The 27,868-nt window shown below is 50.5% G+C and overlaps 6 protein-coding genes across 7 annotated transcripts; 4 read left to right on the top strand and 2 right to left on the bottom strand.

Moving 5' to 3' along the window:
• Positions 1-1,476: 1,476 nt before the first annotated feature.
• AAFC00_003388 (uncharacterized protein) lies at positions 1,477-2,121 on the top strand (the record flags this gene model as incomplete). The annotated part of the gene is made up of 2 exons (XM_069342852.1): positions 1,477-1,669; positions 1,811-2,121. The coding sequence occupies 2 exons, from the start codon at positions 1,477-1,479 to the stop codon at positions 2,119-2,121; spliced, it is 504 nt and encodes a 167-aa protein (XP_069200663.1).
• Positions 2,122-4,141: 2,020 nt separating this feature from the next.
• AAFC00_003387 (uncharacterized protein) lies at positions 4,142-4,697 on the top strand (the record flags this gene model as incomplete). Its single annotated transcript, XM_069342851.1, has 2 exons — positions 4,142-4,155; positions 4,232-4,697. The coding sequence occupies 2 exons, from the start codon at positions 4,142-4,144 to the stop codon at positions 4,695-4,697; spliced, it is 480 nt and encodes a 159-aa protein (XP_069200662.1).
• Positions 4,698-5,984: 1,287 nt separating this feature from the next.
• On the bottom strand, positions 5,985-7,604 carry AAFC00_003386 (uncharacterized protein; the record flags this gene model as incomplete). Its single annotated transcript, XM_069342850.1, has 1 exon — positions 5,985-7,604. The coding sequence occupies one exon, from the start codon at positions 7,602-7,604 to the stop codon at positions 5,985-5,987; it is 1,620 nt and encodes a 539-aa protein (XP_069200661.1).
• Positions 7,605-13,504: 5,900 nt separating this feature from the next.
• On the bottom strand, positions 13,505-14,880 carry AAFC00_003385 (uncharacterized protein; the record flags this gene model as incomplete). Its single annotated transcript, XM_069342849.1, has 3 exons — positions 13,505-14,224; positions 14,305-14,680; positions 14,858-14,880. The coding sequence occupies 3 exons, from the start codon at positions 14,878-14,880 to the stop codon at positions 13,505-13,507; spliced, it is 1,119 nt and encodes a 372-aa protein (XP_069200660.1).
• Positions 14,881-16,598: 1,718 nt separating this feature from the next.
• AAFC00_003384 (uncharacterized protein) lies at positions 16,599-17,573 on the top strand (the record flags this gene model as incomplete). Of its 2 annotated transcripts, XM_069342848.1 has the most annotated exons (8): positions 16,599-16,649; positions 16,709-16,729; positions 16,808-16,814; positions 16,881-16,958; positions 17,019-17,061; positions 17,257-17,277; positions 17,332-17,469; positions 17,522-17,573. In XM_069342848.1, the coding sequence occupies 8 exons, from the start codon at positions 16,599-16,601 to the stop codon at positions 17,571-17,573; spliced, it is 411 nt and encodes a 136-aa protein (XP_069200659.1). The 2 variants fall into 2 exon arrangements, with proteins under 2 accessions (XP_069200659.1, XP_069200658.1); XM_069348082.1 differs by lacking the exon at positions 16,808-16,814 and having other exon boundaries at positions 16,892-16,958.
• Positions 17,574-19,359: 1,786 nt separating this feature from the next.
• Positions 19,360-24,618, top strand: AAFC00_003383 (uncharacterized protein; the record flags this gene model as incomplete). Its single annotated transcript, XM_069342847.1, has 3 exons — positions 19,360-19,427; positions 19,486-23,876; positions 23,933-24,618. 3 exons carry the CDS (start codon positions 19,360-19,362, stop codon positions 24,616-24,618), a joined length of 5,145 nt encoding a protein of 1,714 aa, XP_069200657.1.
• Between the last annotated feature and the right edge of the window lie 3,250 nt (positions 24,619-27,868).

The following is a 27,868-nucleotide window of genomic DNA, read 5'->3' as shown; positions in this document are numbered from 1 at the left end:
CGCAAAATGATATATACGGTTCTAGTCTCTATTTCCTTCAATGAATCGTTTCGAATCTCAGGTTGTGTAGTGTAGCGGTAAGCACGTGGGATTTTGACCACGACATCCTTGGGTGTCTTACGAAGAAGCTTTCCCGAGTCCCCGGTTCGAACCCGGGCACGACCTTTTATTGGCTTTTCGGCTCTGTGTCCACGGACTCTCTATCCTAGTAATTCTTTTTATGTTTTCAGAATGTCCGTTGATTTTGTCTCTTTGATTTTGATCGTTGCTCAGAACGAGGCAGGTAAACCCAACAGTCTCATCCACACCACTGCTTTTCCATGTATCAAGCGTGCAGCTTGTCAAGGTACTGTACTCGAGGTACAGAGCCGTTCTGTACCTACCCCACCGCCGCAAAGAGTCGATCTCTCTCAATTTACTGTAATTACCACTCTCAAGACCATCCCGAAACGCATCTCATCTCTAGATGGTGAAGAGAGGGGGAAATGTGCTCGCCTACCTTGAGGTACCTTATCTACTATGAGAAGCAAAGCTGACCCGGGTCGCTGTACTCTTCTTACTCCGTTGCTCGCAAATGCTTTCCTGGAGAGCGAAGGCGGGGCAGAAACATGCTCTCCAAGCGTATGTACAGTACAGTGCCGCATCTACCCCATTGCCGTAAATAGTAGAGGTCCTTACCTAGGCGTTTCACTCTGTCGTTCGCAAATGCTTTTCTAGAGAATGAAGAGCAGGGGGTTGGGGAGAAACATTGCTCATCTACAGCACCTTACCTGCTGCACCTACCGTGAGAAGTACAGTAAGCTTTCCCTCTCCATATCCGCGCGTTTCACTTCGCTCGTTCGCAAATGTTCTTTCGAAGTGGAAAATGGGTTACCTTACTGTCATGTCGTGTCGTGTCCACCCCGCCGGGCTTTCGCAAGTACCTCGAGCAAGCAAGCGGGGTTGCGGGACTGCTTTGCCTTGCCATGCCTTGCCTACCTTACCTTACTGTACTTTGCTCAAGGCTGAGTGGAGGTATCTGACATGCAGGGACAGGGTTATACGGCTTTGGGGAAAACGCAGTAGGCAGCCGTATTCTCTGCACTTGCTCGAGCTGTAGTGCTTGTGCAGTAGGAGTATTGTTGTGTGTATTGAGCTACTGTACCTTCACACTGCACTCGCTCGTCTTGTGCATGTTTATAAAAAGCATAAATTATATCTGAAGTATTATGTTGGATTTTTTTTTTCGCTCCCTCCTCTAGTACTTTCCTTCTCTAGTAGTTTGAGCGAGTTCGTCCAGTCGCTGCTCACGCTCTACTGCCGCGATATACTCGAGTGAGTACTTGCATGGGAAGAGAAGACTCTGGTCTGGAGTGACCACGACGACTTTGCAGTCTTTTTTTGAAGAATAAAAGCGATTGAGTACATCGACAAGAAGTTTATAAAGCTGCCTTACTTGATACGAGAAAGAACTTAAGGAGAAGAAAAGAGAGCAATATGGCATCAACGACATCTCCCTCCCTGCCCTTACTCCGCCCAGTCCTGGGTCTAGTAGGCTGGACCTTCGCCATGGAAGCATGGATGTACCAGACGCGCATCCCGGCCATTAATCGCTACAACGTACAGGTCAGGCCCGAGGGCACAGTGGCGGATATGAATGCTAAACTCCCTGCTGTTGTCAGGTGGAAAGGTATGTTTCTTTTCTCTCTTTCCATGTGATGCGTGTATACTATGTAGTGGGACTTTTGGTCTGGGCCATTCTCGCGCTGCGGTTTGGAACGATCTTGTCCTTGTGCTTTCTACTATGGATGCCTGACTGACGGACTCGTAGCCGACAACTACAATCACCTCCACGAAGCGCCGTTGCGATTCTACGTCGTGGCACTCACGCACTCTCTTCTCTTCCTCTTGCAGCAACAACAGCAGAGCGGAGCCTTTGCGACTAAAGACTTCTTCTCTTCTAGCGAGCAAAGCATGGACACTGAACTGGCTCTCGCGTGGATGTATGTCGGGCTGAGAGTCGTGCACAGTCTTGTTCAGGCCCTTACGAATAGAGTCATGGTCAGGTTCGGAGTCTATCTTGCTAGTGAGGTTGTTATGCTCGGGTTGTTTATTAGGGTCGTTTCTTATGCCTTGGTCTGAGTTCACGGATTGATTGCTGTTTTACAGTCGAATCATGTTGACTATGCAGTATAGTAGCTGTGAGACACACTTGGTCAATACATTCTTTGCGAGAGGATTTGCAGTAAGCCGGACAGTGCCACTGAGATGCTCAGGGGGATGTACTTGAATCTCAGTGACCACTTGTATCATGGCCACTGGGAAATAAGTGCTGGAGAGGTCAACAAGAAAATCGCGAACAGATGAGCCGCTGCTCCGCTCGATGCGTGTACGGTAGATTCTTCGACGCAGATCTCAAAGAACCGGTAAACAAATAAACAATGACAGGCTTGCGGTGTTGCACTACAAGTACGCTACCAACTGATCAACTCTGAATGCTGGACCACGTTGATTGCTGCTGCGTCACTACCGTGAGGTCGTTTTTTTGCTGATCTTCATATCGTCGACAACAACACAACCAGGTTTGGAGAAGACTACAGTAAACATCGAATGATCGGTATGCACCCTTCGAGGTCGTGACTCGCTCGTCGTCGTCGTCGTCGTCGTCGTCGTTTCCGGAAAAATTACAGTACTTGCCCTGTTGCTGCTCGACCCATCAACAAGCCGGGTTCGGATACGAGCGGCCCTCCAGGTCGTGCACACACTGATCTTCAGGCAACAGTGTCTGAGATGATGTGGACGTTTCCAACATTGGCTACAACGTCGTCCTCGGTTTAGTCCATAGAAGACAACGTGTTCAGGAGAGGACTGATCGTTCCACCCACACTGGTTTGTGACCTGCAGCAGATCGCTACGGATTCGGAGCATTCGACTCGTTCAGGAGTCGACAATCACCCCCCCGCCTTCACAACTCGAATACCGTACAGTATGTCATGTGCGAGACAGAAAAACCACACGGAGATACTGCTGTGACTCGTGCTACGCTTCTCGGTACTTTGCCGAGCGATTGTGGATCAAAGGATGTGGAACCCCATCCCTCCCACGTCGGGTTGTATGCACCGACCAATGGAGTCTTTCCCCTCCTCATCACCAATTGCGTGACCCGTCTGAGCTCAGATAATGCATACCAACTTGGGCCAGTCTGAAACCTGTGCGGTATGGCGCGTATACCACGCAAATCCTCCACTGAGTCGGTTATATCTTATGCGGTGTGTTATCAGACCAGACCCTGGAACAGATATGACTGCTGCTGCTGCACTATAGGCAGGAATGCACAGGCACCATTGTTGTTATCTAGGGTCGTCTACGGTGTACTGTGCTATATTGGGTAGCAGGGGGTCCGTTTCCTGGGGTGGGGACAATGCAGCAGCACAGGTCCCTTGGCATTGCGAGGGGGCCACTTACAGGTACGGATTTACACGAACAATCTTGTGTTAACGTGAAAAACATCGGGCCACACCAGGATCCACTTTTCTTCGCTGTAGCTGCTGCAGCAGTTTCTCAATGGAGGATCAACGACTCGTATACGAATATCCCGTACTGCGGTGCCGTAGTTCAGAGTACCTTACCGACACGCGGCTCGCATCCGTCTCGGTGTTTCGGCTCCTCAAGATGGATCATTGTTGAACCGAATATTCTGTCCATGGGATGAGGCAGCACAACTCCTTCTGATACTGTATATCCGATCCTGGTATAGGTTGCCATCTGCTGTACTGTATGTACTTTGATTGTCGAGACCCACATAGCCTCGTCTATCCTTTCGTTATCTTTACCATATCTACGCCATTGTGCGATGCCTTTTTTGCCTCGTCGCCTCATAAATAAACGGATCTTATTAATTCTCATTGCCGTGGGTTTGTTATGTGTATATTCTTTAGGGCTACTCAAAGGCATATATCGCACGCAACCGATTACGCGGTACAGGGACGAAGAGATATGGGACCCTCATCGGAAGTATGAGGCCACCCTCGTCGTCGCGTCTCAAAAGAACGAAAATACGGCGTGGTTGCAAAACCAATTCCTTACGTGGAGGAAATTTGTATATGTCACAGATGATCCTCAGGCTAGTCTGACTGTGCCTGTTAACAAGGGCAGAGAGGCAATGGTCTATCTCACGTAAGTAGCAACACAAACGATCAATCTTTCAGCCCTCTTTCATGCTGAATCTTCGCGTCTCTGTTGCTTCTCAAAGGTATATCATTGACTATTATGATTTCTTGCAAAATGTTACCATCTTCATGCATGCAGAGCGATATCAATGGCACAACGATGACCCCGATTACGATGGTCAGCGCATGCTTTCGCGAATGAACATTTCGCATGTGCGAGCGCAGGGTTATACCAGCCTGCGATGTGCTTGGAACATTGGTTGTCCCATCGAAGTTCGTCCCGAAAATGACCTTGGGACTATTCACCATCCGCCCAAGGCAGGTCAGATCTACAAACCAAGCTTCGAAGAGCTGTTTCCGGAAACGGATGTGCCTGGTATAGTTGGCTCACCTTGTTGCGCGCAGTTCGCAGTGTCAAAGGAGGCAATCAGGAGTAGGCCAAGGTCGGACTACGAACGGTATCGACAATGGATCCTGAAAACTGATCAGGCCGACGAGCTCTCTGGGAGGTTCCTCGAGTATGCATGGCACAGTTCGTATCCCTTATGAAAGCAGCCTCGAGGACTTCAGCATTGACAGTGGAACAGTCATATTTGGGAAGAACGCAGTTGATTGTCCAAGTGCACGATCCTGCTACTGCAACCTTTATGGTTTGTGTGATCTTTATTGCAGTGACCGGAATGGATGTAAAGATAGATATACCCTGCCACCTTTTTCGACGTTACCTGAGGGTTGGCCATTAATAGGCTGGGATGGCGAACCAAGGCAGCTTCGCGAGTCTTGATACATAGGGTAGCACCTGCTTTGTTTTGGAATCTCCGCTATATAGATTCATGGAATTGACTTGGCAACAACATGTTGATGAAGGCTGCAGGAGTAACATAGTGGCAAACTCACATTTCCGTAACTCCGGAGTCATCATAGGATCCGAAACGTCTTCGTCGTCGTCGTCTGATCCCTCGGAGCCAAAGCATCCTTCTCAGTCAACCCATACGACGCTAGCAGAAAGCCATACGACGCCGCGGGCAATATGCAACATCATGTCAAACGGTAATCCAAGTCGATAATCATATGTGACTCGGAAAACCCAAGAAGCACATCGCGTAAAGGTTGTCGCCCTTGCCAAGCATGGGTCTCCATCAGAGCAACGAGCCAGGCTCCACACACACACATACGCACCCGCTCACAGACGCACATCCTTCGTGCAGTCGGTGTAGCGACTTCGGTGAACAGGCGAGCACCGTGTCATATCATATCGTAACTTGTGCATGTCCTGAAATTGATGTCTTGGCGATGTATCACGATGGTAAGCTTGAGAAGGGTGTATTAGCATTTTTAAGTGAGTGAGCTACCAACATGGCATACACCTTGGAGTTGAGGTCGGGCCGACAAGGACTGAGGTAGATCGACGATCACGAGCATATCAACTTCACTTGCCGAATATCCTACGGTCTCAGGCAACTCATCAGCGGATCAGAGAATAAGCATCGAGAGTCCAACAACTTCGCAACAAGTCAGGAGGCAAGGTGAACATCTCAGTATGAAAAACCTGATTGAAAAACACTCGTCTATATATGGTCCCAAAGGTTTATGAGTGAAATCTATAGACAAGAAATAAAGACATTCATGTAACATAGTGGTGCGCGTACGCAAAACCGCAAGATCTATCGTTGAAGGTCGACCTTCTAAAGCGCAAAATCAAAATGGTATCTATTATCGTAACTCCGGGTGCCAAAGTTGTTCTTTCACCCAAACATCAAAGCGGCCGCTCAGCGGCTACTCATCATCTCTTCTCATTCTCTTTAAGAAGGTCATCTAATGCATATAAATATTCAATTAAGCCATGCGTGCGTTGGAGGTGGCAGCCATCTCGACTTGCTTCTCGCTCAACTTGGCATCCTTGATTTGTCCAGACTCGTCATCAGAATCGACAAAGCCGTACTCGCGAGCCTTGATGGCGATCTCGTCCTCAGTCATGTGAGGAAGCTGCTGGGCAGCCTTGACGTAGTTCATGTTCTCAAGGAAACCCTTGGCGAAGATAAGGTCGATTTCCTCAAGGGAGCGACCAGCAGTCTCGGGATAGAAGAAGTAGATGATGGGAAGGAAGCAGCCGTTGAAGATGGCGAAGATAAGGTAAGTCTTCCACCCGATGTTGGCAATCATGACTGGGGTGACCATGACAATGGTGAAGTTCCACAGCCAGTTGGAGCAGGTCGAAACAGCATTGGCCTTGGAGCGGGTCTTGAGAGGGTTGATCTCGGCAGGGTAGAGCCATGGGAGAGGCAACCAGGTCGCACCGAAAAAGGCAATGTATGTGAAGAGACCAACAGCCGAACCCTTGGCAGTTTCGGTGGTACCAGGGATCAAGCAAGCAAAGACAATGATCATGGAAACCATTTGTCCAACGGTACCCCAGAGGAAGAGCTTACGACGGCCGACACGTTCAATAATGAACCAAGAGGTGGTTGCGAAGAGCGAGTAGATGATCATGTTGATGCCGCCGAGCAGCAGGGAAAGGTTGTAGGAGACGTCGACGTTGTCACGGAACAGGATGGGGAAGTAGTAGATGACAGCGTTGCAGCCGGAAAGCTGCTGGAACATCTGAGAGGATGCACCCAAAAGCATACGGCGGAAGTGCTGAGTCTTGCCGCCAGTAAGGAGATCGCCGTACGTGACCTTTTCGTGTGCGCCAGCAGCTCTGATGCTGTCCTGCAGGATGGACAGTTGAGCCTGAACCTCGGGGTCATCGCGAGGAAGACCACGAAGAGCAGCTAGGACTGTGTTGGCATCGTCGGCACGATCGTGAGTCAAGAGCCATCTAGGCGACTCCGGGAGCCAGGTCATGAAAATGCAGACAACGAGACCGAAGACAATCTGGAAAGCGATAGGGAAACGCCAAGTGAGGTCAGGGGAGCCGTAAGAGCAACCATAGTCAATCCAGTAGGCAATCATGGTACCGATGGCAATGGTGCCACCCTCAATACAGATGAGAAGACCGCGGTTGGTGGTCTTGGAGCACTCGGCTTGGTAAGATGGAATAGTACTTGTGTTCATACCGTTACCGACACCGGTAATGGTACGTCCAATGATGAATTGTGTAGTCGATGCGTGCTGAGCTACAGCGCTGACCTGAACGATGACACCGAGAATCATGATAATGGCGCCAGCAATGATCATACGTCTGCGACCGGTCCTGTCACCATATGCAAGAGCGAAGATAGCACCAACAAGACAACCGATTTCGTAGATGGCAGTAACGAAAGCCTGCCACGTCGAGTCTCCTCTAACTTCGGGAATGGTATCTGCAAATTGTGGTGCATCAATGATGCCGGACATGACACCTTGGTCATAACCGAAGAGAAGGAATCCGGTCGTGGCCACGATAGAGAGAGCCAAGTTGAGTCTCTTGCCACATAGGCCCATGTAGCGGGGCTGATTGTTGTCGTCGATCTTCATGTTTGCGAGGTATTCACTGGATAAGAGGTAGTAATAAAAGGTCCCTGGTATAGTCGTCGATCGAACCCAAAATTGTCCTCATATAACCCCCTGTATGCGGGTGATGATGAAGGGGACTAGGTAGTGAATATAGAACACCGATGATAATGAAGAAAAGTCTTTTTTTCGCAGGGCATGCTTGAAGACTTTATAATCTCACCTCTGTCCATGTTGAGTATGCTTGCTTCGGCATGGAGAGCCTGCATGTTGACGCCGTCACACTAGCGTCTTTGTGGATTTTACCGACCGTGATCTTACTGGTGTAAATGGACGACCATCATGCATACTCACACCGTCGCATTGAATTCGTCCATACCAACATGATGTCATGTATCCACTGTGGAGCTATGGGGGAACTTGGGGGAAAAGGGTTTCAGATTGGCTGACATTATCCCACAAAGGCGGCAGCCACGAGTGGATCTTGGGGAAGATCTCTGTGCAGGGTTCAGGCCTTTGCAATCACTGAACCGAGGGACTAAAATATGCGGGACTTGGCTTTACGTCACGGGAGTGTGCATCCGAGGCAACACCGCCCCGGCCTTTGAGTGCTGCAACGTCGGGAGGCCGAATGGAGGAGGATGAATGACGATCAATACGGTCCGCTATCTCATCCTTGCAGGTACAGAGCGTACTGGCATTGTATGGTAAGGGTATTCGCAAAACGTCCAAGTCACCGCAAGCATTTGCCAGAGGAGTGGCGGGCTTATTTTTGTCGAAGCATTTTTTGACTTCAAGCCACACCTTAGCCGAACTATTCAACCCCGTAAGGCACAGCATCATCGCGATGAAAAAATTCGTATTTTCACGACAGCTCCGTATTTGTTAAACTATGTTGAAAAGAAAAATTTGCGATGACATTCTTGGGGGTGAAAAATGCACGATTCGTGCGTCAATGAGCAATGTACCCTTGATGATATTACGGTTTGCGCAAGACGACTATCCAATGGGGAAGGAGGGGATAAAAATGGGTCATATTGGCTAGCTGACACGAATGTCCGACACGTGAAGTCGCACCCTGGAGATTAGTTCCCACATATCTTGACAAGATTCAGCAAGCATTCTCATTAGGGCTTACTGCAGTGTTGGCTGAATCATTTAGCTGCTACTATTCCTTCGACGCTCCATACAGAGGCACTTCCAACCAGTATGAGTTTATATCAATAAAGCTACATGGGTGAAAGCATACATCTTTCGATATTCGACATGTTCTGATTGAGGAAATTCTGTTCAAACATGAATTGACGTCGTATACTCGTATGCATCGCGAGTGAATCTCTGATTTCTGTTTTCCCAATGTCACCCGCTCCACACTTTTGCTCTTTTGTTATTGGTCGAGATATCCCACGAATTGCGTTGTGTGAAGCCGCCGCCCTTTCTTGGTGCCATTCCATTACTCATTAGCAGGGCATAGGAACCAGCTAATGTGCAACATGGGTGACAGCACACCTTGACGATGTTCCGAATCCAGCGATTTGTACCTTGGCAAAGCGACGAAGATCCATACGTGCACGACTCGGATCGCATGGTACTGTGTAAAGGCTTCACCGCCGTGCCTTTCTGCCCAATTACGATGGGTACGTGTTGAAGGGTATTGCTGGTATGCAACTCCAACGGCTTTGATTCGGGCGACTTGCGACAAATCATTAATGGTCTGTAAAACACAAGCATGCGATATCTAAGGCGCGGACCATGTTTATCATGCTACTCGGAGGCATACCTTTGCGCATTCAGTTCAATGGACACAGGAGGTCACATCTGGATGTCTCAATGAGGTTACAATACGCAGCACGACTGCGTGGACGCGCGATCGCAGTTCGCGATTGACCACGAGTGATCGCCAGAGCTGTCAAACAACGTGTTGGCTAATCATAGTAGTAGTGTATGGGTCGCCGTCAAAACCTTGCCAAATGCTAGACATGTAGTCCGCTGTTGTGAAGTAGACGTCATGCGTTTTGGGTGGACGCACACTGTGTTGATCAGTGTCACCGTGTTGTGGCAGATCATCCTTATACTGAGCTTGATAGCAAGCGTTAAACTTTCGAAAGCTAGCAGGCTATCCTTCCCTCATCTTCTCGACTGGTCTGTTCTGCAGAGATATAAAACCAAACTGGTCGCGACGTTTTGACCTGTTCTTTACTATTCGAATACCCTAACTTCACGAAGGCCAGCGTACGAGCATTTTGGATCATGAGCGCATTCAGACCACTATTACGGCCGATACAAGGCAACACTTGTATGACATGTCGGTTCGCACAGACTGATAATGGACGTAGCGAATGATCGTTATCGACTCTGGGAATCGTCCTCGGTCCACAGCCTTGGCGAACATGCCTTAGATACAGGGGGTTGGATTTTTCCGCTTCCACTAGCGTCCTTGGCCCGAGTTTTCCCGGCTTAAGCCACCACTTACCCTAAGGAGAAATTAGCCACCGTGCCGAAGGTCAATATCGAGGTCATGATCCTTCTGCTATTACAGATGGGTACTGAAGCATAAAATAAAGAGCCCAAATCAGTGGAATCACCGTCGGGCAATAAATGTCAGTGGTTGCGAACGCATCCGTACAGCAGCGTGCAGTATGTCCTGCAATCGCAGCAGATCCTCTAGGATCGTCTGGGGTTCACATTACCCCGTATGGAGTGGCCTTGATAACGTGGCCATCTCCGGTTTTTTCTCCAAGTGACGACAGCATCGCTTGGGGATTCTGTATACTGCTAACGAGAGCCGTCGGACGACGTCTGCCTGGTCTTGCCTTACCCAACTGAAGCATGGTTACTGGGGTATGGGGATAAAAGCCACAGACGAAATGCCCACTTTTTCTTCCACTTGGCAATTTAACAATTTCCCGCGCGAAGATCATACCTTGTGCTATGACAACATTGAGACTGAACTCTGGTACAGGTGATAAAAAGAGAGATTTTTCTACAAAGTCGCTTCGAGCGGCTCGGAGACTACTGCATAGAGCTTGCGATCAGGATCGAGGATGGCTAAATTCGCAGCAATACCGATTCGTGATTCCGATGCTTGCAAAAGGCGAAGTTGGCTGTCATTCACCTGGGGCAAATAATGTCAACGCGGTTCCTAATTCCGATGGCCCTCATGATGCTTGTCCTCGGCAATGATCCTTCCATGTCGTGTTTCGTCACGACTGCAGCCGAAAGGTGGTATATTTGAATCCATTACTCTCATTCATCCAAAACGATGGGATAACGTACAGCAGCTGGGATTCCCCAGTCGTCACCGACCTGAGTACTAATCAGCCGGTCAACTGCTTAAATCTGGCAGAGCGGACGGGATGCCTTGTTCTCAGCTGCCTGTGGCCGTACGTGGAGCAGTCGAAGATCGCCGCCCTTATAGACATTGCGACGCCGACTTTGCGCATCACAAGATGTGGCTTCACAGCTGCAATGCATGCACGTCCATAACTTGCTGCCGGATGATGTTACTGGGCTCAAGACCGCTGAAACCGCCACTTTACAGACCGGAAACTCGACGAGCATTTTTCTTGCGCCCAATCTGCATGTAGGATTCGCAAGGACGCAGCTACCGGCATTGTAGTAGCCCAAAGGCATGCGCAACGATTCGCCAGATCACACTACCACTACTGCGGCACCCACGCCGCATTCATACTCCATGGCAACCCCGCACCCCTCATATATGGGGTTCTTTATCAGACTGTGCTTGCGCGATATTCCCGCAATATACGCGCAGTGCAGGCGTGAGACCCGCAAGGATAGACCCACCGTTCACACGAGGACTCAAGAGCAATAGCGGGAGTTAGTCCGGCAACATTACAGCCATCTTACCCCAAGCAGCGGCAGATAACACATGGATATGGCTAACATTGCCTACTGAATCGACTTGGCCTCAGACTCTCCTCCACCATGTGATGGAACCGTGCTTGATGGACCGTCCTTGCTTGCATTGATGTAAAAAGTTTACCCTTGCGACCGGAGATCAAGTCAGCGAGCATGCATTATGCTAGACACGATATCCGCGCTGGCAACGACGGGCCTCGAGAGTCCTCGGGGCATTCCCGTACAGTGGCTTGCAAGGGGCTGTACGTAGTGTGAGAAGAGAAAGATGGTCAGCAGGTAAGTCTTAGATCGCGATACCTAAATTATGTAGCATTACTCGTGTATTTTGAAACTATCACTGAAAGACTTTGATTGTTCGTGAACTGTTCAACGCCATCTGCATGTGATGTTTGCCAGAATATCAAGCGAAACGGCTGAGTTGCGAAAATATCTATACGGTCACCCGGTCCACGACAAGTGTCTGACAGAATTGGCGCAAAACATGTCGTAATCTAACTATGCTCAAACTCATGATAGACAGATATCAACCCATTTTGGATTCTCCCTTCTGGCTTTTCGAATTTATGCATTATTGGCCGTTCCAGAAGAAAGGTCATACATGACTAGAGCTATGGTATGCCATTGGAAACGCGAATCGTCCAGAGGGCGACCCTGTCTATCGGAGTGCTTTATATGTTCAAGCAATTTATGCTCAACTACATGATTCATTGATCTTAATCCCTCGTGATCATATCCGGTGTGATGTTGTCAAATCTGGCACATTATACATAATAATGATTAGAGCGCATGTATGCCGTTGACGACACATTCGCTGGTCAGACTGAATTTGTGGACCACCACCCGTCTCGCACGGCGAGCACAGTTCGGTAACCGTCGAATATCGTTTTATGTTCATTTTCAGTTCTTCTTGCCAATATCCTAGCTCAGCTTGACATTATATGGACATGCACGCTATTCTCTGCCATATGCGTGAAGAGGAAGAATTCAATATACTACAAGGATAGCAAAGGGCCGGGGCATCTTCGAAGAGATGACCAGGGTCACGACGGAACGGAATGGCGTTGACCTGGACGATTAGGATATTGTTGCGAGACCCTCCCGAGGCAATTAAAGCCCGAGGAGTAGTACAGGTGGTGTTTCAGAGCGTAGAATTGGTGTTCTGTGGTGAGTGTCGTTATCACCATGTACCTCCTTGCGCAATGCAGCCGCTGACACGTACACAAGACTAGAGGGACACAGACAGAAGGAGAAAGGGGAAGGTCAGGGCAAGTAGATCTGGCTATTGCTCTCTCAAGAGCCAATGTTGCTTCGTATTTAATGTTTGATAATCGCGCGTTCTTCTTTCCTCTGGGTATGTAGGCGCTTGATGAACGGGAGCAGCGTGATGCCGCGCTCTTCCCTCCCATCTCTCAGCCTCTGCTAGAATTAGGAATGGAGCGAGGCAAGGTGAAACAAGGGGGCCATAGCCACTGGCTGTAAAAGAAAAGAGCCGACTGAGCAAGAGGATTCATTTGTCCTCTTCTTCTTCTTCTTCTTCTTCTTCTTCTTCTTGGTTCGATGGTATTGTGCCTTTCGGTGTCCTTTGATTTTCGGATCGTCATGGACGATTTTCTTGTAATACAGAGCTCAGATTATTGGGTGTTCCTGTTGTACTTGACTGCCTTGAGTGTCAAGTGTGTCTTCGAACGGCCACATGGGCTTTAAGCTGAAGGGTTCGCTAATGGAAGTCTCTGTATGAGTCGAATGCCTTCCTTTCCCTGGCCTGGAAAGCCTCGATTCCAGTGTAGTGAGGCATGGACTACGCAGCTTTCGTTTCATCGCGGCCATGCCAACGGCGATTTGTGTAGTCTTGATTTTACAAAAGATATCTTCCTTCTCCCAAACGCCACGCTAAAAAGAATCCCAGCAATCGCTCTTTTCTCCTTCATTTTGATCATCCTTGGATTCGCTTGATAACCTTCTCCTGTTCTAAGACTCGTCTCAATCGCGGTGCTTTCTAGTCCACACTCGAAATGAGAAGCTATGCTCAAAAAGAGTCAAATCTCTCATCGCCTTTGCTGATGTGCGCCAGGAGGAGGACCGAATCCAGGGGGAGGGCCATAACCATTAGGAGGCATGCCAGGGGGAGGACCAAAACCGGGCGGAGGGCCGCCGAAACCGCCGGGCGGCATACCTGGAGGAGGAGCTCCAAAACCAGCGGGAGGCATGCCAGGCGGAGGGTAAGGTTGAGGCGCAAAGCCTTGAGGTCCGTTATAGCCAGCGGCACTAGGAGGCGGTCGTGCGGGCAGGCCAGCCGCGGCCGGTGGAGGTTGAAGAGGAGTCTGCATGCGCTGCTGAGAATGCTGGGGTGGTTGCTGTTGCTGCTGTTGCGGAGGAGGAACGGAGTTGTATCCCATTCCCATGGGTGTGACGGGACTCTGGCCATACATTCCAGGCTGGGCTCTGGGATCCATCATGCCAGGAGGACCACCACCGTTGGCCATGGCGGCAGGAGCTGATGGTGCGCTAGGGGTAAAGAGTTGAGGAGGCATGGGTTGGACTTGAACCTCGACACCCTGAGAACGACCAGAGGCAGCAAGAGCACGCTCGGCGGCGTCACCGTGACGCTCACCCTTGCCGTCCTTCTTGTAGGCGTATTGCACAGTGATTTCCTTGTTCATGAGATATTGACCGTGCATGTTCGCGATGGCGTCGTCCGAGGCCTCGAATGCAGTGAAAGACACAAAGCCATAACCCTTGCTGAGATTGTTCTCGTCGCGCGCAACCTTTGAGTAGAGAACAGCGCTGTCAGCCTATGGGTAATGATAAAGAAAGAAGAAAGAAGAAAGAAGGAATAGAAACACACCTTTGGGGCCGAAGTTAGATTTCCGAATCTGTTGAATGTCTCGAAAAGAACCTTCTCGTCCACCATGGGGTCCAAATTGCCAATGAACAACTCTGCGCCGACCTCGAGGGTTTTTTGCTTATCGGCGCTGGCCTTGTTGACTCTGATGGGTTTGCCCCATAGACGGACTTGATTCATGATTCTGGCGGCATACTCGGCGTCTTCCTCTGACTGGAACTCGACAAAACCATAGCCCTGGTGGGTTTGGGTTACGCGATCCTTGGGTAGATGGACGTTGGCGATGCGACCGGCTTGGAGCATGAGCTCCCATATTAGAGGATCTGTCACGCGCTCATCCAGGTTTCCCACGTAGACAGTGGCTTCTTTGTCCTGCTCCCTGTTGATGGACACATGCACATTTAGTTTCTGCGAGTTTTCTTTTCTTTGCTTTATCACTTGTTTTTTCCTCGCATGGCTATGGTATGCTCTGTGCTGAATGCGCCAAAGTAGGAAAGTACGAGACGGAAGAGGCAGTTGAGGATGATCAGGAAGGAAAAGAACGAAAACAACTTACCAGTGTCTCCCTGCTGCGGCCATGGTTCGTCTGGCTGCGCTGTATCCTGCGCGAGTCGAGGAAAGGTAAGACGAATGAATACTCCAAGCTCAATAAGATCAACGTGAGCTAAGATGTAACAACTTCACATCATCCTAGAGGTATGAACCGCGGCGAACTGCGAACTGCAGCGATTCACCTCCGCAAGCCGAGGATCAACCGCCCGGGGGAGATGCGCCTTCCGCCGCCGACTTTGAACATTCTTGATGCATGATGCGATACAGGTATTAATCTGATATACCTTCCTTATTTCAATCAGATCACATTCCCCCGTCATCAATCATGCAGTTCTCAGAGGAGACCAAGGTCAGAGCGAACAAATCTCCATCAATTATACCATCTGTATCAGATGCGCTGACATTTTTTGCCCTACAGGAGCGCATCTCTCGCGTCATTGACATTTCCCGTGTCGCCGTCCACTAGTACGATCAATCCCCTTCTCATCGCCTTTTTACCAATCTCGTCTTCTATGCATGCCCGTCAAGCTCGTCGCCTTGTTGTGGGCAGAGAGGAAACAGCAGACAGAATGACGGACAGGAACTGACATTCTCCTAACAGTGGATACCTCCCTCTGATCATCTATCTTGGTTACTCCCGAAGTGTGCCCAAGCCTTCTCTTATCAGGTAAACGCCGTCGAAAGAGGGCTGCTGAGATGGCTTATGCTCTCTCTGCCGCTGAAGATGGATTGAGCTCTCTTTGCTGACACAGTCCAGACTCTTCTCTCCTCTTGCCTCATAGAGAGGTCCATGTCAGGATGCGCGCCTTTGTCTGTTCAATGTACGATATCGAATGAATCAAGGAGAGGAAATGGTGGAGACTGGTCTATGTGGTGGTTGTGGAAACAAATGATCCCTGAAAAAGGACCGAGAGGACGAAACCAATACATATGAATTACTCTTGTCATGTCTTCCTCTTCGTGAGAGAAGCTTTGTGAAAGCTTGAGAATGATAGCAGCAACGTTCACTGTCACATCCCGTCTCCTTTAGCTGCTCCCGAGACACCTTTTTGAGATCCACGCCCGTTACGATTCACACGGCTGTCCTCACATGCGAGCTTATCCTCGTCTCTGTCAATTTGAATGTCGACTCCTTCACTACCCTAGCATACTTCTGCGGCTAGGCATCGTCCTCTCTCAAATTGCTTATGGACCTTTCGTTCCGCATTACAGGCGCTACTCAGCCCTGAATTCAAGAATGTAGCTTTCCTTGGTGTAGTTGCCAATGCTGACTCATCCAATACAAGGCCCTTGGTCACTGACATAAATGTAGAGTATCATCATGCTATACGGTATGTTGTTCTAGCACGGGACTGGATATGGCAAAAAAAAAGATAGGGCAGCGGAAAGAATGGTGGAGAGAGAAAGCAGACCTATCTTCTATGTGGTGTAGAGCTCTTTAGGAGCTTCAAGAATCTAAATATCTAAGACGTTCATGTTATAGCGAGGTGTCGACTAGTGGAGTACGTGAATGCATCTTCTTGTCAGATGCTGCGATGTCCCATGGTATATACATGTTCATATAGGACTTACAGTATAGATGATGTTTTTAGGGGAGAGGCAAATCCGAGAGCTGTGATTGGTGCTTGGCAGGGTTCTGGCGCGTGCTGCACTCGAAGCCTCCAACATTCCCGCATCATGACCATATTATCGTCGCTCGCGAGTGTTGCTTTGGTCAACTGAGTGATACACACACCTCTCACACAATGTCGACACTTCTTAGAACTCTCCGCAATCTGCGGACAATTGGCTTCAAGGTACGGATCTAGCGGGTTGTGCTGTGTGCCGTGGGCGCTGTGCTAACATTCGTCAACAGGAAGCCGGCCACCAGATGCAGGTATGTCTACACCATCCCCCCGGACCCAATGCGACCAATTCGAAGACGCACCGCTCACACGAGTCTCTCTTCTCTTAGTACCTGGGTATGAGATCAGCTACATCCGACAGACCGCAGAGGACCAGGACGGACAGCTAAAGAGCCGGAACAGGTGACACCAAGGCTGGTACCTTGATCGGCAAGGACCTTTACGGCAACAAGTTCTTCGAGAACCTCGAGGACCTCCCACGTATGGAAACATGTGCCTTCCCACGTGTGGCGACATGGCAGGGGCTGATGCAATGAGCAGTGAGAACGAGATGGGTCGACTACAAGGACAAGGAGTTCAGCCCGTGAGTCCCACGCAACACACTTGAAGCAGCATTTGGGCATGGCGGAGCAGGTCAGGAAACATCTGGGAAGGAAAAGCAGGCAGGAAGAGACACCAAAGACTCCAAGATGGGAGAGGGAATGACCTGATTCGCATTGCGCCCAAATGCTGATTCTACTCGGTCATTACGGAACTCGTACTGACATGTCCATCATAGTGATCAGATTGAACCCGGCTGGTAAGCGTTGTTCTACAAGTAGAGGCAAGTCGGAACATCTCTAACTCGGCTCAGGCACGCTTGGATCTCATACATGGTCGACAAGCCACCGACCGAGGACCCTATTCTGCAGCGCAGGGTCCGGCCATGGGAGCCAAAGGAACACAAACCTATTCTTACTCAGTCCCGCGGTGCTTACAAGCCATTCAACACGTGAGTCATACGGACGGTAGATAAAGATTGAGTCACTAAACAGTCACATTAGCACCAAGAACAAGTACACGGCCTGGACGCCAGTTGCTGCAGCCCGGCAATAGATGCTGCAATGTGGAGGGTGAAGTTCAATGCGGCCGGAAAGGATTTGATTTTCCAGTGGACGGTTGGTTGCATAAACGCTGTAAATATATATCTCTCAAGCTCAGCGAAACCACTCATCGCCTTTAAAGCACTTTTAAGCGATGACTTTGTCCCGTTCCCAAGATGGTCAAAATGGATTTGAAATGCAAGGTGAACGATTGGTCGGTCGATTGTGGTCTCTCGCGTTTGCACTCCTGGAGTTCTGTCGATTCCCCAGATTCGCTTGACTGCCTCAGGTACCTTAACTTGGAAGCAAGCACCGCATGCTGTACTCACAGATCCAAGCTCTATACTAGCAACAGTGGTGTTCAGCCCGGTACGAGTCTAACGGACGCCCTACGAGATAACTTAGCCTGAAGTCTGTGAGTACAGCAAGGTGCACACACAATAGTCGCCGAAGCGCGTGCCCTTTTCTCCCCCACTCAAACTGCAAATTCCATCGTACATCGCGTTCAGACGGGGCAATCTGCGGCCGATCACATTTCGGACAGGTCTTGGCGCCAGATGCTGCAACACCGACTTGCCGGATGCGGCAGGCGAATAAGCAGAGGCGGCGTCGCAGACCTACTTTTTGACAATAATGTGCGTGATTTGACTCATCCAGATAGTGGAACTGTGGGACTGTGGAACTGTGGAACATGTTGAGTCCTGCCGTGGGCGTGCAGGGCAGGGCAGGGCAGGGCAGGGCGCGCAGGGGACAGTCTCGCTCTCTGTTTAAAGGTGGACCGAGTGTTGCGTGATCCTGTTACTGTAACTCACAAGTAAACTCACAAGTATATGTTCTAGAGGATTCCCTCCCCCATGTTCCGGCGTATGTCGCACACACACACACACATATACACAGATCTACAAAATAAATCGGAGGTAGAACGAAACCTGGAGATTCCACGAGCCTTCAGAAGTCTCGCTTTAGATCCTGAGACAGACCAAACGCAGGACACTGGATAGATTGTCTGGAGCCGACAGCCAAGCGGATCGATTCCGAGAGAAGAACCAAGACCCAAGTGCGAGCGGCACGAGTCAAGTCTTCAGTCTTTCGGTGTTAACAATCTCGGCCCGTGGATCAGTGACGCAAAGAAGCCATTTGTTCCTGTCACAAGCGTCTCTTGTCTGGTCGAATTGGCCTCTTCTTTCGCAAAGCCCCAAAAAGCTCCTACCAGAAGGCGATTGTTGTTCGTTTGTTCGGCGGATCCTACGAGGTTCAAGTATCTGTTTCTTGTTCAACCCATTTCTCTTTTTCTTATCAATTCTTGATCTGGAAGAGGCAAGTGAGTGTGCAACGACAGCAGCCACCACAGACAGACGGAGCCAGACGATCTGAGGGATCTCTTTTGATCTCTTCCCCCTCCCCCAGCAATCTCCCCTTTGCTGTCGGACCGTTGGTATACTACTCCCATTGCGCTACTGTACAGTCTTGTCTTGTACTGTACCTACTACTGTATGTCAATCGACCAGGGTACTCTGCATCTTTTGTTGTCGTACCATTATTGTTTCCCTCCTCCTTTGACGGCGACCAGTGGGACACTTGAACTATCCCATCAGCTGTATCTTTCTCTCACTGTCCGCAGTTTCGCAGAGAGGTTCCTGCTTTTACATACTGTAGCTGCCTCGAGGTATTTTGGCGAGGTTATCTGTCTATTGCCTAATCAATTCATATAATTTCCACTCCAACACAACACCCGAAAACTAGACAACTCTTGCGCGCCTTCCGCGTCGCTGTCGTCGACTCGCCCACTCCGCCACGCCATGGTGTACGGCCAATGCAATGGACTCGTCTGGAGAGCCGATGACTTTTCGTCGTGTTTCCAGGCAGAGTGAGTTGATCTCTTTGGACAAATTAAAAGGCCAGCCCGCTGATCAAAAGTCCCCCAGCTACCTCCGTGCCATCTTCCCGCTGATCGCCACCGGTCTATCACTAATCTATCTCGCAATCCAATTAATCCTACACGCAAGACAGTCAAATCTCTATTTCGCTTACAAACAGCTTAACCCCACCCATCCTCATCCATGGGACTTCCGAGTCCCACATGCCAATGGCGAGAGCGACGACGATGATACCGAAGACGAGGAAGACCGCAACGAGGATCTGGCCATCCGCGCCGTCCTGACGCATACCGATGCGTCGGTCATCACTCTGGACAGGCCGAGAGGCGAATTGATTTTGCCATTGATTGAAGAGCTCGCCGTACTGGGTCAGGTTGGAATTCACATCGCTGCCATCAGCACAGGTGCATGGGGTAGCAGCCGTCGGTATCGCATCAGCGAAATCGTCTCGCTACTCGTCCGGTCCTACGTCGCCATCTTGACCACTTTCCGTCTCGTCTCGTCGGCCACGGCCAAGCTCACATTCCCCTCGCTCTGGTACCATACCGCCTTCCTTTACTGCTGGCAGTGGGTCTTGAGCATGCTATTGTTCCGCTCCGCCATCATTCACCCCCGCTCCCACCTCGCGCAGTCTCTCTCCAGCGTCGACTTCGCTCTGACGACTCTGCTCGCTCTCATCGCGCTGACTTCTAGAAAAGGCAACAAGCCGGTGGAACTGGAGTATGAGGGCAACCTCGAGCCCTCGAGAGAACCCTTGGCCAGCGTCCTGTCCTTGGCCACTTTCTCCTGGGTCGACCCGATCGTGTGGAAGGGATACAAGAAGACATTTGAGATGACGGATGTGTGGAACTTGATCGCCAAGGACAAGGCCGAGGCAGTGCTGGCCGACTATCGCCAAGTCAAGAAGACTTCGGCGCTTGCGTTCCATCTGCTGAAATACTTCAAGCGCGGCCTGCTCATCCAAGCCTCGTGGGCCGTCATATCTGGTCTCAATCTGTTCGTTCCAACACTCTTGCTCAAGGCCATTCTGGAGTATGTGGAGAAGCCCGAGGACACGCCCAAGAATGCCGCTTGGTTCTACGTCATCCTGCTCTTTGTTTCCGGTGTCGTTTCTGCACTCTCTGGTGGCCAAGCTCTGTGGGTCGGGCGTAAAGTCTGCATTCGCCTCCGAGCCATTATCATCGGCGAAATCTATGGCAAGGCGCTGCGTCGAAGAGCTGCCGCATCAGCGGACAAGGTCTTGGGTGAGACGGAGAAGAAGAAGGACGCTGATGAGCCCAAGCCCGGTTTCCTCCAGAAATTCAAGACTCTCCTCAGAGGCAAGAAGAACAGCGAACGTCCCAAGCCAGACGCAAAGAAAGCCGACGAGCCCGGTGAACAGGTCACTTCAGGAGCCATTATCAATTTAATGGCTGTCGACTCCTTCAAGGTCAGTGAGATTTGCGCCTACCTGCATTTCCTCTGGGCGGAGACTCCTGTGCAGGTCGCCTTGGCCGTGTACCTGCTCTACAGCATCCTCGGCTTCAGTTCCATTGCTGGCATCACCATCATGGTTCTCTTGCTGCCAATCAACCTCACCATCTCCAAACAATTCGCCAAGATGCAGAAGCTTATCCTTGCCGCCACCGATGCCCGCATCCACACGACCAACGAGGTTCTAACCAACATCCGCATCATCAAGTACTTCGCCTGGGAGGACCGTTTCCTCGGTCTTGTCGAGGAGAAGAGACGCAACGAGCTCAAGTATCTTCGCAATCGTTATATCATCTGGGCTCTGGCTGCCACCATCTGGGGTGGTGCTCCCATGATCATTACCGCCTTCACTTTCCTCGTCTACACTCTCGTCGAAAAGAAGGATCTCATCCCCTCGGTCGCCTTTACTGCATTGTCGTTGTTCAGTCTTCTCCGTATTCCCCTTGACCAATTGGCGGACATGGTGGCCCACGTGCAGGAGTCCAAGGTCTCGGTCGATCGTATCGAGGAATATCTTAACGAGCCCGAGACCGAAAAGTACCACCAACTGCTGACTGATGAAGTCGACGAGCAAGGTGAACCCGTCATTGGCTTTGACGACGCTAGTTTCACCTGGGGCAGCGAGTCTGATGATGACTTCAAAATGATCGATCTGAACATGCGCTTCAAGGTGGGAGAGCTCAACGTCATCGCTGGTCCGACTGGAAGTGGAAAAACCTCGCTTTTGATGGCTCTGCTCGGTGAGATGCACAAGTTGGAAGGCGACGTCTATCTGCCCGGCGCTCGCAGCCGCGAGGACATGAAGAAGGACCCAGAGACCGGACTCACCGAAAGTGTTGCATACTGCGCTCAGCAGGCATGGCTTGTCAACGGTACCATCAAGGAAAACATTCTCTTCGCGAACCCCTTCGATGCCAAGAGGTACAAGAACGTCATCGTCGCCTGCTCTCTGCAGCGAGACCTGGAGATCCTCGATGCTGGTGATCAGACTCTGGTAGGCGAGAAGGGAGTCACATTGTCGGGAGGTCAGAAACAGCGCATCTCTTTGGCTCGTGCACTCTACTGCAACGCAAGACACGTACTCCTCGATGACGTCCTGAGCGCTGTCGACTCTCACACCTCGAAATGGATCTTTGATAAAGCTCTCATGGGTCCGTTGATGCTCAACAGAACTTGCGTTTTGGTCACCCACAACGTCACTCAATGTCTGCCGCACGCAAGCTTCGCTGTCATCCTCGAGAATGGCAGGGTCACCGCTCAAGGCACCGCTCGCGAAGTCATCTCATCCGGAGTGCTGACCGAAGACCTCTCCAAGTCTCTACCTGCTTCAGAGGGTACCTCTACCATCCCATCCAGAGTGCCTTCGGACATTGGCGGTGATGAGGCATTCGGCGAGAATCACAATCATGCTAACGGCAACGGCGCAACTAATGGTGATGCTAACGGCGCGGCTCTAGCCAGAGTCGTCTCCAAGGATATCCCAGGTATGAGCAAGAATGCTGACGCCACGATGCCCACCGAGGCCAAGGCCACTGGTAGTGTGAGCCTCCGTATTGTCGCCATGTACCTGAAGTCAATGGGTAGATGGTACTACTGGGTTCTGGCTGCTGCCATCTTCGCATCGCAACAGGTCGCCCAGGTCGCCACCAATGTTTGGATCAGAGAATGGGCCAACGCCTATGCTGCCCAAGGCGAGGTTGGTATCACGAGTCTACACAGAGCCTCCCCTCTCACCCACGTGCACAGCGGCATCGGTAGCTCCGTATCCTGCCTGAGAACTGGATCATGCCTCATGAGCCTTCCCTTCTTCGGCAACTCCAGCAGCAGTGATTACTCTGTTCAGACCATGGATGACGGCTCGTCCAAGGTGGATGCGAAATACTACCTGGCCATCTATGCCGTGCTTGCTATTACCTTCATGATTGTCACAGCTCTGCGTGAGGGTGTGCTCTTTGGCGGCTCATTGGTTGCTTCTGCCTTCATTCACAGACGTCTCATGGAGGCTGTCATGCGCGCCAAGCTGCGTTTCTTCGACTCCACACCTTTGGGACAACTGATGAACCGTTTCTCCAAGGACATCGAAGCTGTCGATCAAGAAATCGCCCCGGTCGCTGTAGGTGTCGTCCACTGCATGGCTTCCATCATCACTATCGTTATACTCATCTCCGTCATCACTCCTGCTTTCCTCATCGCCGGCGTCTTCATCACCATCATGTACTTCCTGATTGGTATGTTCTACATCAACTCTTCTCGTGACTTGAAGAGACTGGAGTCTGTTCAGAGAAGTCCTCTGTACCAACAATTCGGTGAGACCTTATCTGGCATGACCACCATCAGAGCCTATGGTGATGAGCGCCGGTTCATCAGGGACAATCTCACCAAGGTCAACACCCACTCTAGGCCATTCATCTACCTTTGGGGTGCTAATCGCTGGTTGGCCTTCCGTGTCGATGTGACTGGTGCTCTCGTGTCTTTCTTCGCTGGCGCATTTGTCATCTTGAGCGTTGGCCGGATCGACGCTGGTGCTGCTGGTCTCGCCATGACTTACGCTGTCACCTTCACCGAGAACGTTCTCTGGTTCGTCCGCTTGTACTCTTTCAACGAGCAAAATATGAACTCTGTCGAGCGTATCAAGGAATATTTCGATGTCGAGCAAGAAGCTGCACCGATCGTGCCTGACAACAGACCTCCAGCCAACTGGCCGAGCAAGGGAGGTGTTGAATTTATTGGCTACAGCACCCGCTACCGTGAAGATTTTGATTTTGTCCTGAAGCACATCACTTTCAAGATTCGTCCTGGCGAGAAGGTTGGTGTCGTTGGCCGAACAGGTGCAGGAAAGAGTTCCCTGGCACTGGCCTTGTTCAGAGCACTCGAGGCAGAGGAGGGTAAGATTCTAGTTGACGATATGGATATCGGTTTGATTGGCTTGCAAGACTTGCGCGAGAATATCGTTATGGTCCCGCAAGGTAAGTTGTTGCGAATTACTGACACGACCAGAAATTCAATACTGATTATTCACCAGATCCGACGCTATTCACCGGTACCATCAGAAGCAACCTCGATCCCTTCGGTTTGTTCACGGACGAGGAGATCTTCACCGCTCTTCGCCGCGTTCAGCTCATCGGAGCAGCCACCGCAGCCAATTCTCCTTCCCGCCCATCTTCGCCGGCCAATGGCAAGACAGTCACTGCGAAAGCTTCCCGAGCCACATTGCGTGTACAGAACGCATCTTCTGGCACCCCAGCTGGGAGCATCTCTGCAGCGTTCGAGAACAAGAACCTTTTCCTCAACCTCAACTCCGCCGTCGCCGAGTCTGGCAGCAACCTGTCTCAGGGCCAACGCCAGCTCCTCTGCCTCGCTCGCGCTCTGCTCAAGAACCCCAAGGTCATGCTCATGGACGAAGCCACGGCCTCGATCGATTACGCCACCGACGCCAAGATCCAGGAGACGCTACGCGAGATCAAGAACACGACCATCACCATCGCGCATCGCCTGCAGACCATCATCGACTACGACAAGGTGCTCGTGCTCGACAAGGGCGAAGTCGTCGAGTTCGGCGACCCCTGGGACCTCGTGCGCGACGAGAGCGGCACTTTCAGAAGTATGTGCGAGACCAGCGGCGACTGGGACATTCTACAAAAAATCGCAAAGGAGGCCAGCGAGGCCAGGAAGAGCGCGAACAACTTGGTCGATGCGTCGGCCGAGTAGTTTCTTGACAAGATGAAAAGGAAAAGTTAGGCATGAACCATTTTTTATTGACGGGTCATTGACGCTGATGCTTGATGCTGATGCTGATGCTAATGACTTTCTTTATTTTTCGGGCTGCTGTTTGCTTCAGAAGGGAAAAGAGCCTCTTGCGTTTTGTTTTCCCTCCTATCTAGTCTCTTTTCGGACTCTTTTTGCTCTCTCTGTACAGATCCACAAAACGAAAAGGTCATTTAATCAAAAAATGTATATCCACCCTCCCTTGAGTCAGCAAAAATCAACATTCTTCGGTTTGTCTCTGATCTGTCGGTTGTTTTCTTGTATACCTTGGAAGATGTGTCTTGCTCCTGTATTCCCTGAGCTGCTTGGTCATGGTTGAAAGTGATCAGATCGCGGAACGTACTGGCTGTACATTACATACGTGACGTGTATATGGGAAGGATAAGGTACAGAAGTCTTGGGCAGTAGAGGAAGTGAATGAGCACGTATATAGAATACAAATTGTTGTTCTCTTTTCCGTCATCATCATCATCATCATCATCATCATTCAGGCTAGAAAGAAAGAGAACGGCTTGTTTCCCACAATTACTGTGTTCCATTCCCTTCGCGCTACTACTCCGCGTGGGACATTAAAGTACGATGCGGTAAACCAAGGGAATACGTGGGTCGCTGTGAGACGCGCCTCCATGTTCATGTCGTAAGCCGTGCTGACACTTCTCGCTGTTATGTCCTGTTTCGCATGGCTTTGTCCTCGGTCCTCGTTCTTGCCCTTCTTGCCCTTCCTCCTCTCTTGAGCGCCCTTTACGCATCTTCCTATCCCTAGCCCTCCCATTTGTGATTGTTGGTTTATTCCTGATATCCTCGTTGGTCTGTTCTGACTGACACACTCCTCTCGGATGATGTGCCATATAAAGCACAATCGAAATGTAGAGACCATATTCAGTGTCGAGTCCTTTTGCGGACGCGCAAGTGGTTGTTGTAGTCTGTGGTGATGCAGACGTGGTGGGTGATACTTGTCGTGAGATAGCGAAGGTAAAGACAACCGTATTTCTGCGTATCGGATCCTTGTATTACTGCTACTGTTGTTGCCAGTCTTTGAAGAGATTGGCTGGAGCCAGAGAATGCAACAGCAGCGAACATGAACACACATAGCAGCTCGCTCGAAAAAGGATTAGCGACACAGGTGGCATCGTCAACACCAAACTTCCAAGTCGGGTATTTCTGATGAGACTCAAGAGATGTCAAGGAGTTTGCCTTCGATAGTAGGGAAGACTTGACTGCTGCCTGCCATGGTCGTCCCTTTGCTGACGCGTTTAATGAGAAGGACCCGCTTAGAAAGCAGGTTATGGCGATAATGAAGTAGCGGCTGTTGCTGCACAGCTTCTCCAAGTGACAGATCATGTCGTGGTTGCCGATACAGGGTCGACGGATGGGCCAGATTCGACACGGTCCAACATGGCACCGACATCTCTGAGCAACGGCTCGATCCCGTCGTCGTCGTGATGCAATTTGACGAAGCGATCCCAGCTGAACAGCTCCCTGTTCAATTTTCGATCACCGACGGACGACCGCCATATGTGTTGCATGACCCGCACCAGCATGCTATGATAGAGGCGGACATCGGCCAGCCACGCGTCGAAGATGTCGTTACGGCCACGCAACATGACCTCTCGGTAGAACCTATCTTTGGCCATGTCCCAGTCCTCTGAGTCATCCTGAGAGGTCTCGCTCGGAATGTAACCAAGATCAGACATCGTCCTGAAGCTATCTGCCGTGTCCTTGCCACCTGTTTGTTTAGCGAGCGCCCAGTCGTTGTCAAGTTTACTCAGGTCCGGTACAATGGCGTCGAGGTCGATACCGACAGTGATGGGAAGGTCTCGCCACAGCTCTCCGACACGTGCATCGCCCAGACTCTCCGCAGCATATTCTGTTGACATAACGTAGACAATTTGGATCTTCACCGGTCCATGACTAGAGTTCGGGCCTTGAAGCATCTCCTGGATGTCCGAGACGAGGTCTGCTACATTGTAGAAGGTATTGATTACATCAGCTCCATCATGATCCCATACAAGATCTCCAAAGTGCATGGTTTGACGAACAGGTTCGAACAGATGATCCCTTATGGTAAAGCACAGACCACAAACATCGTTGAGATGTGAGGTTGTCTGTCCCTTGACAGAATAAGGCAGGTTGAGACTGGCCAGCACTCGTGGCAGGCAAACCGGGGTATAGAGCTTTTTGGATAGACACACGACCTCAGTCAACGGCTCGTTCGCATGAGTGAATGCTCTGAGCCCATCACGACGGAATAGGTGGCTGAGATTTGTAATCGGGTAGCGTTCTTTGACGAAAGCCGCTCCATCGTGGCAAGCATTCATGGCGATGCTTGTCCCCACGGTGTCATCTGATAATGCAAAACCTAGGATGAGATCCCTGATTTCTTGAGGTATGTTGGAAAGCGTCCACATTCTTCAGAATGTAGCGAAGAAGCGATATCTTGATGCGGGGCTTCCAGGTTGCTTCAAATATCCGCAAGGTGTGTTGTGTAGTGAAGCTGAAGCTTGATGATCAGGGACACACATCTATATCGATGCACTATGCTTGAGAAGGGATGATCAGCCTACGCATAATAAACAAGAATCAAGCATGGCATGGCCTTAAGTGCTCTCAAGTGCCGTCGGTAGAGAGAAGTATTAGTCACTGGTGAACCAATGAAGCTCAAGTCCAATCCAGTAAGAGCGGGGCCAGGCGCCGGCTCCGCGACCTGTATGGCTTGCAAGGTCGTTTCGGACCCTGGGATACTCTGACATGACTGGCTGCAATGCCGTATCAATGCTAACAGGACGCGGCGCTCGCTCCGGGCAGTGCCTTAGCTTGCTATTTCCATCGGAATAGATGCTGGAACCACCACAGGACCATGATTTGCATGGTCAAGATGCTGTTCATGTCATGCTACTGTTTTAAAGACGCATAACTTACGGATGTTTCGAGATGCACAATATTCCTTACCAGAAAGACTAGCAACTTACTATATTCGTTGCAGTCAGTCAAACGACCGTCGCTCACCCCTCATTTCGAGGTTCTGATAAAATGCATGAGCGCCAACTGATACGGTCAACTTGTAGTTGTTCATCAAGAGCGATAATGACCATGGACTCAAGACTAGGTATGTTTTGGAGATGGATCGGCGAGCTTTGATATGAGCTGGAAGTGACACGTTGCGGGCGTCAACAGTACTCCGTACCTTTGATGA

The sequence above is a fragment of the Neodothiora populina genome (genome assembly GCF_041146345.1).
Source record: "Neodothiora populina strain CPC 39397 chromosome Unknown canker_contig_16, whole genome shotgun sequence".
In the NCBI taxonomy this organism is placed as follows: domain Eukaryota; kingdom Fungi; phylum Ascomycota; class Dothideomycetes; order Dothideales; family Dothioraceae; genus Neodothiora; species Neodothiora populina.
Note: the sequence above shows the minus strand (reverse complement) of the source record. Positions and strands in the feature narration are given on the sequence as shown.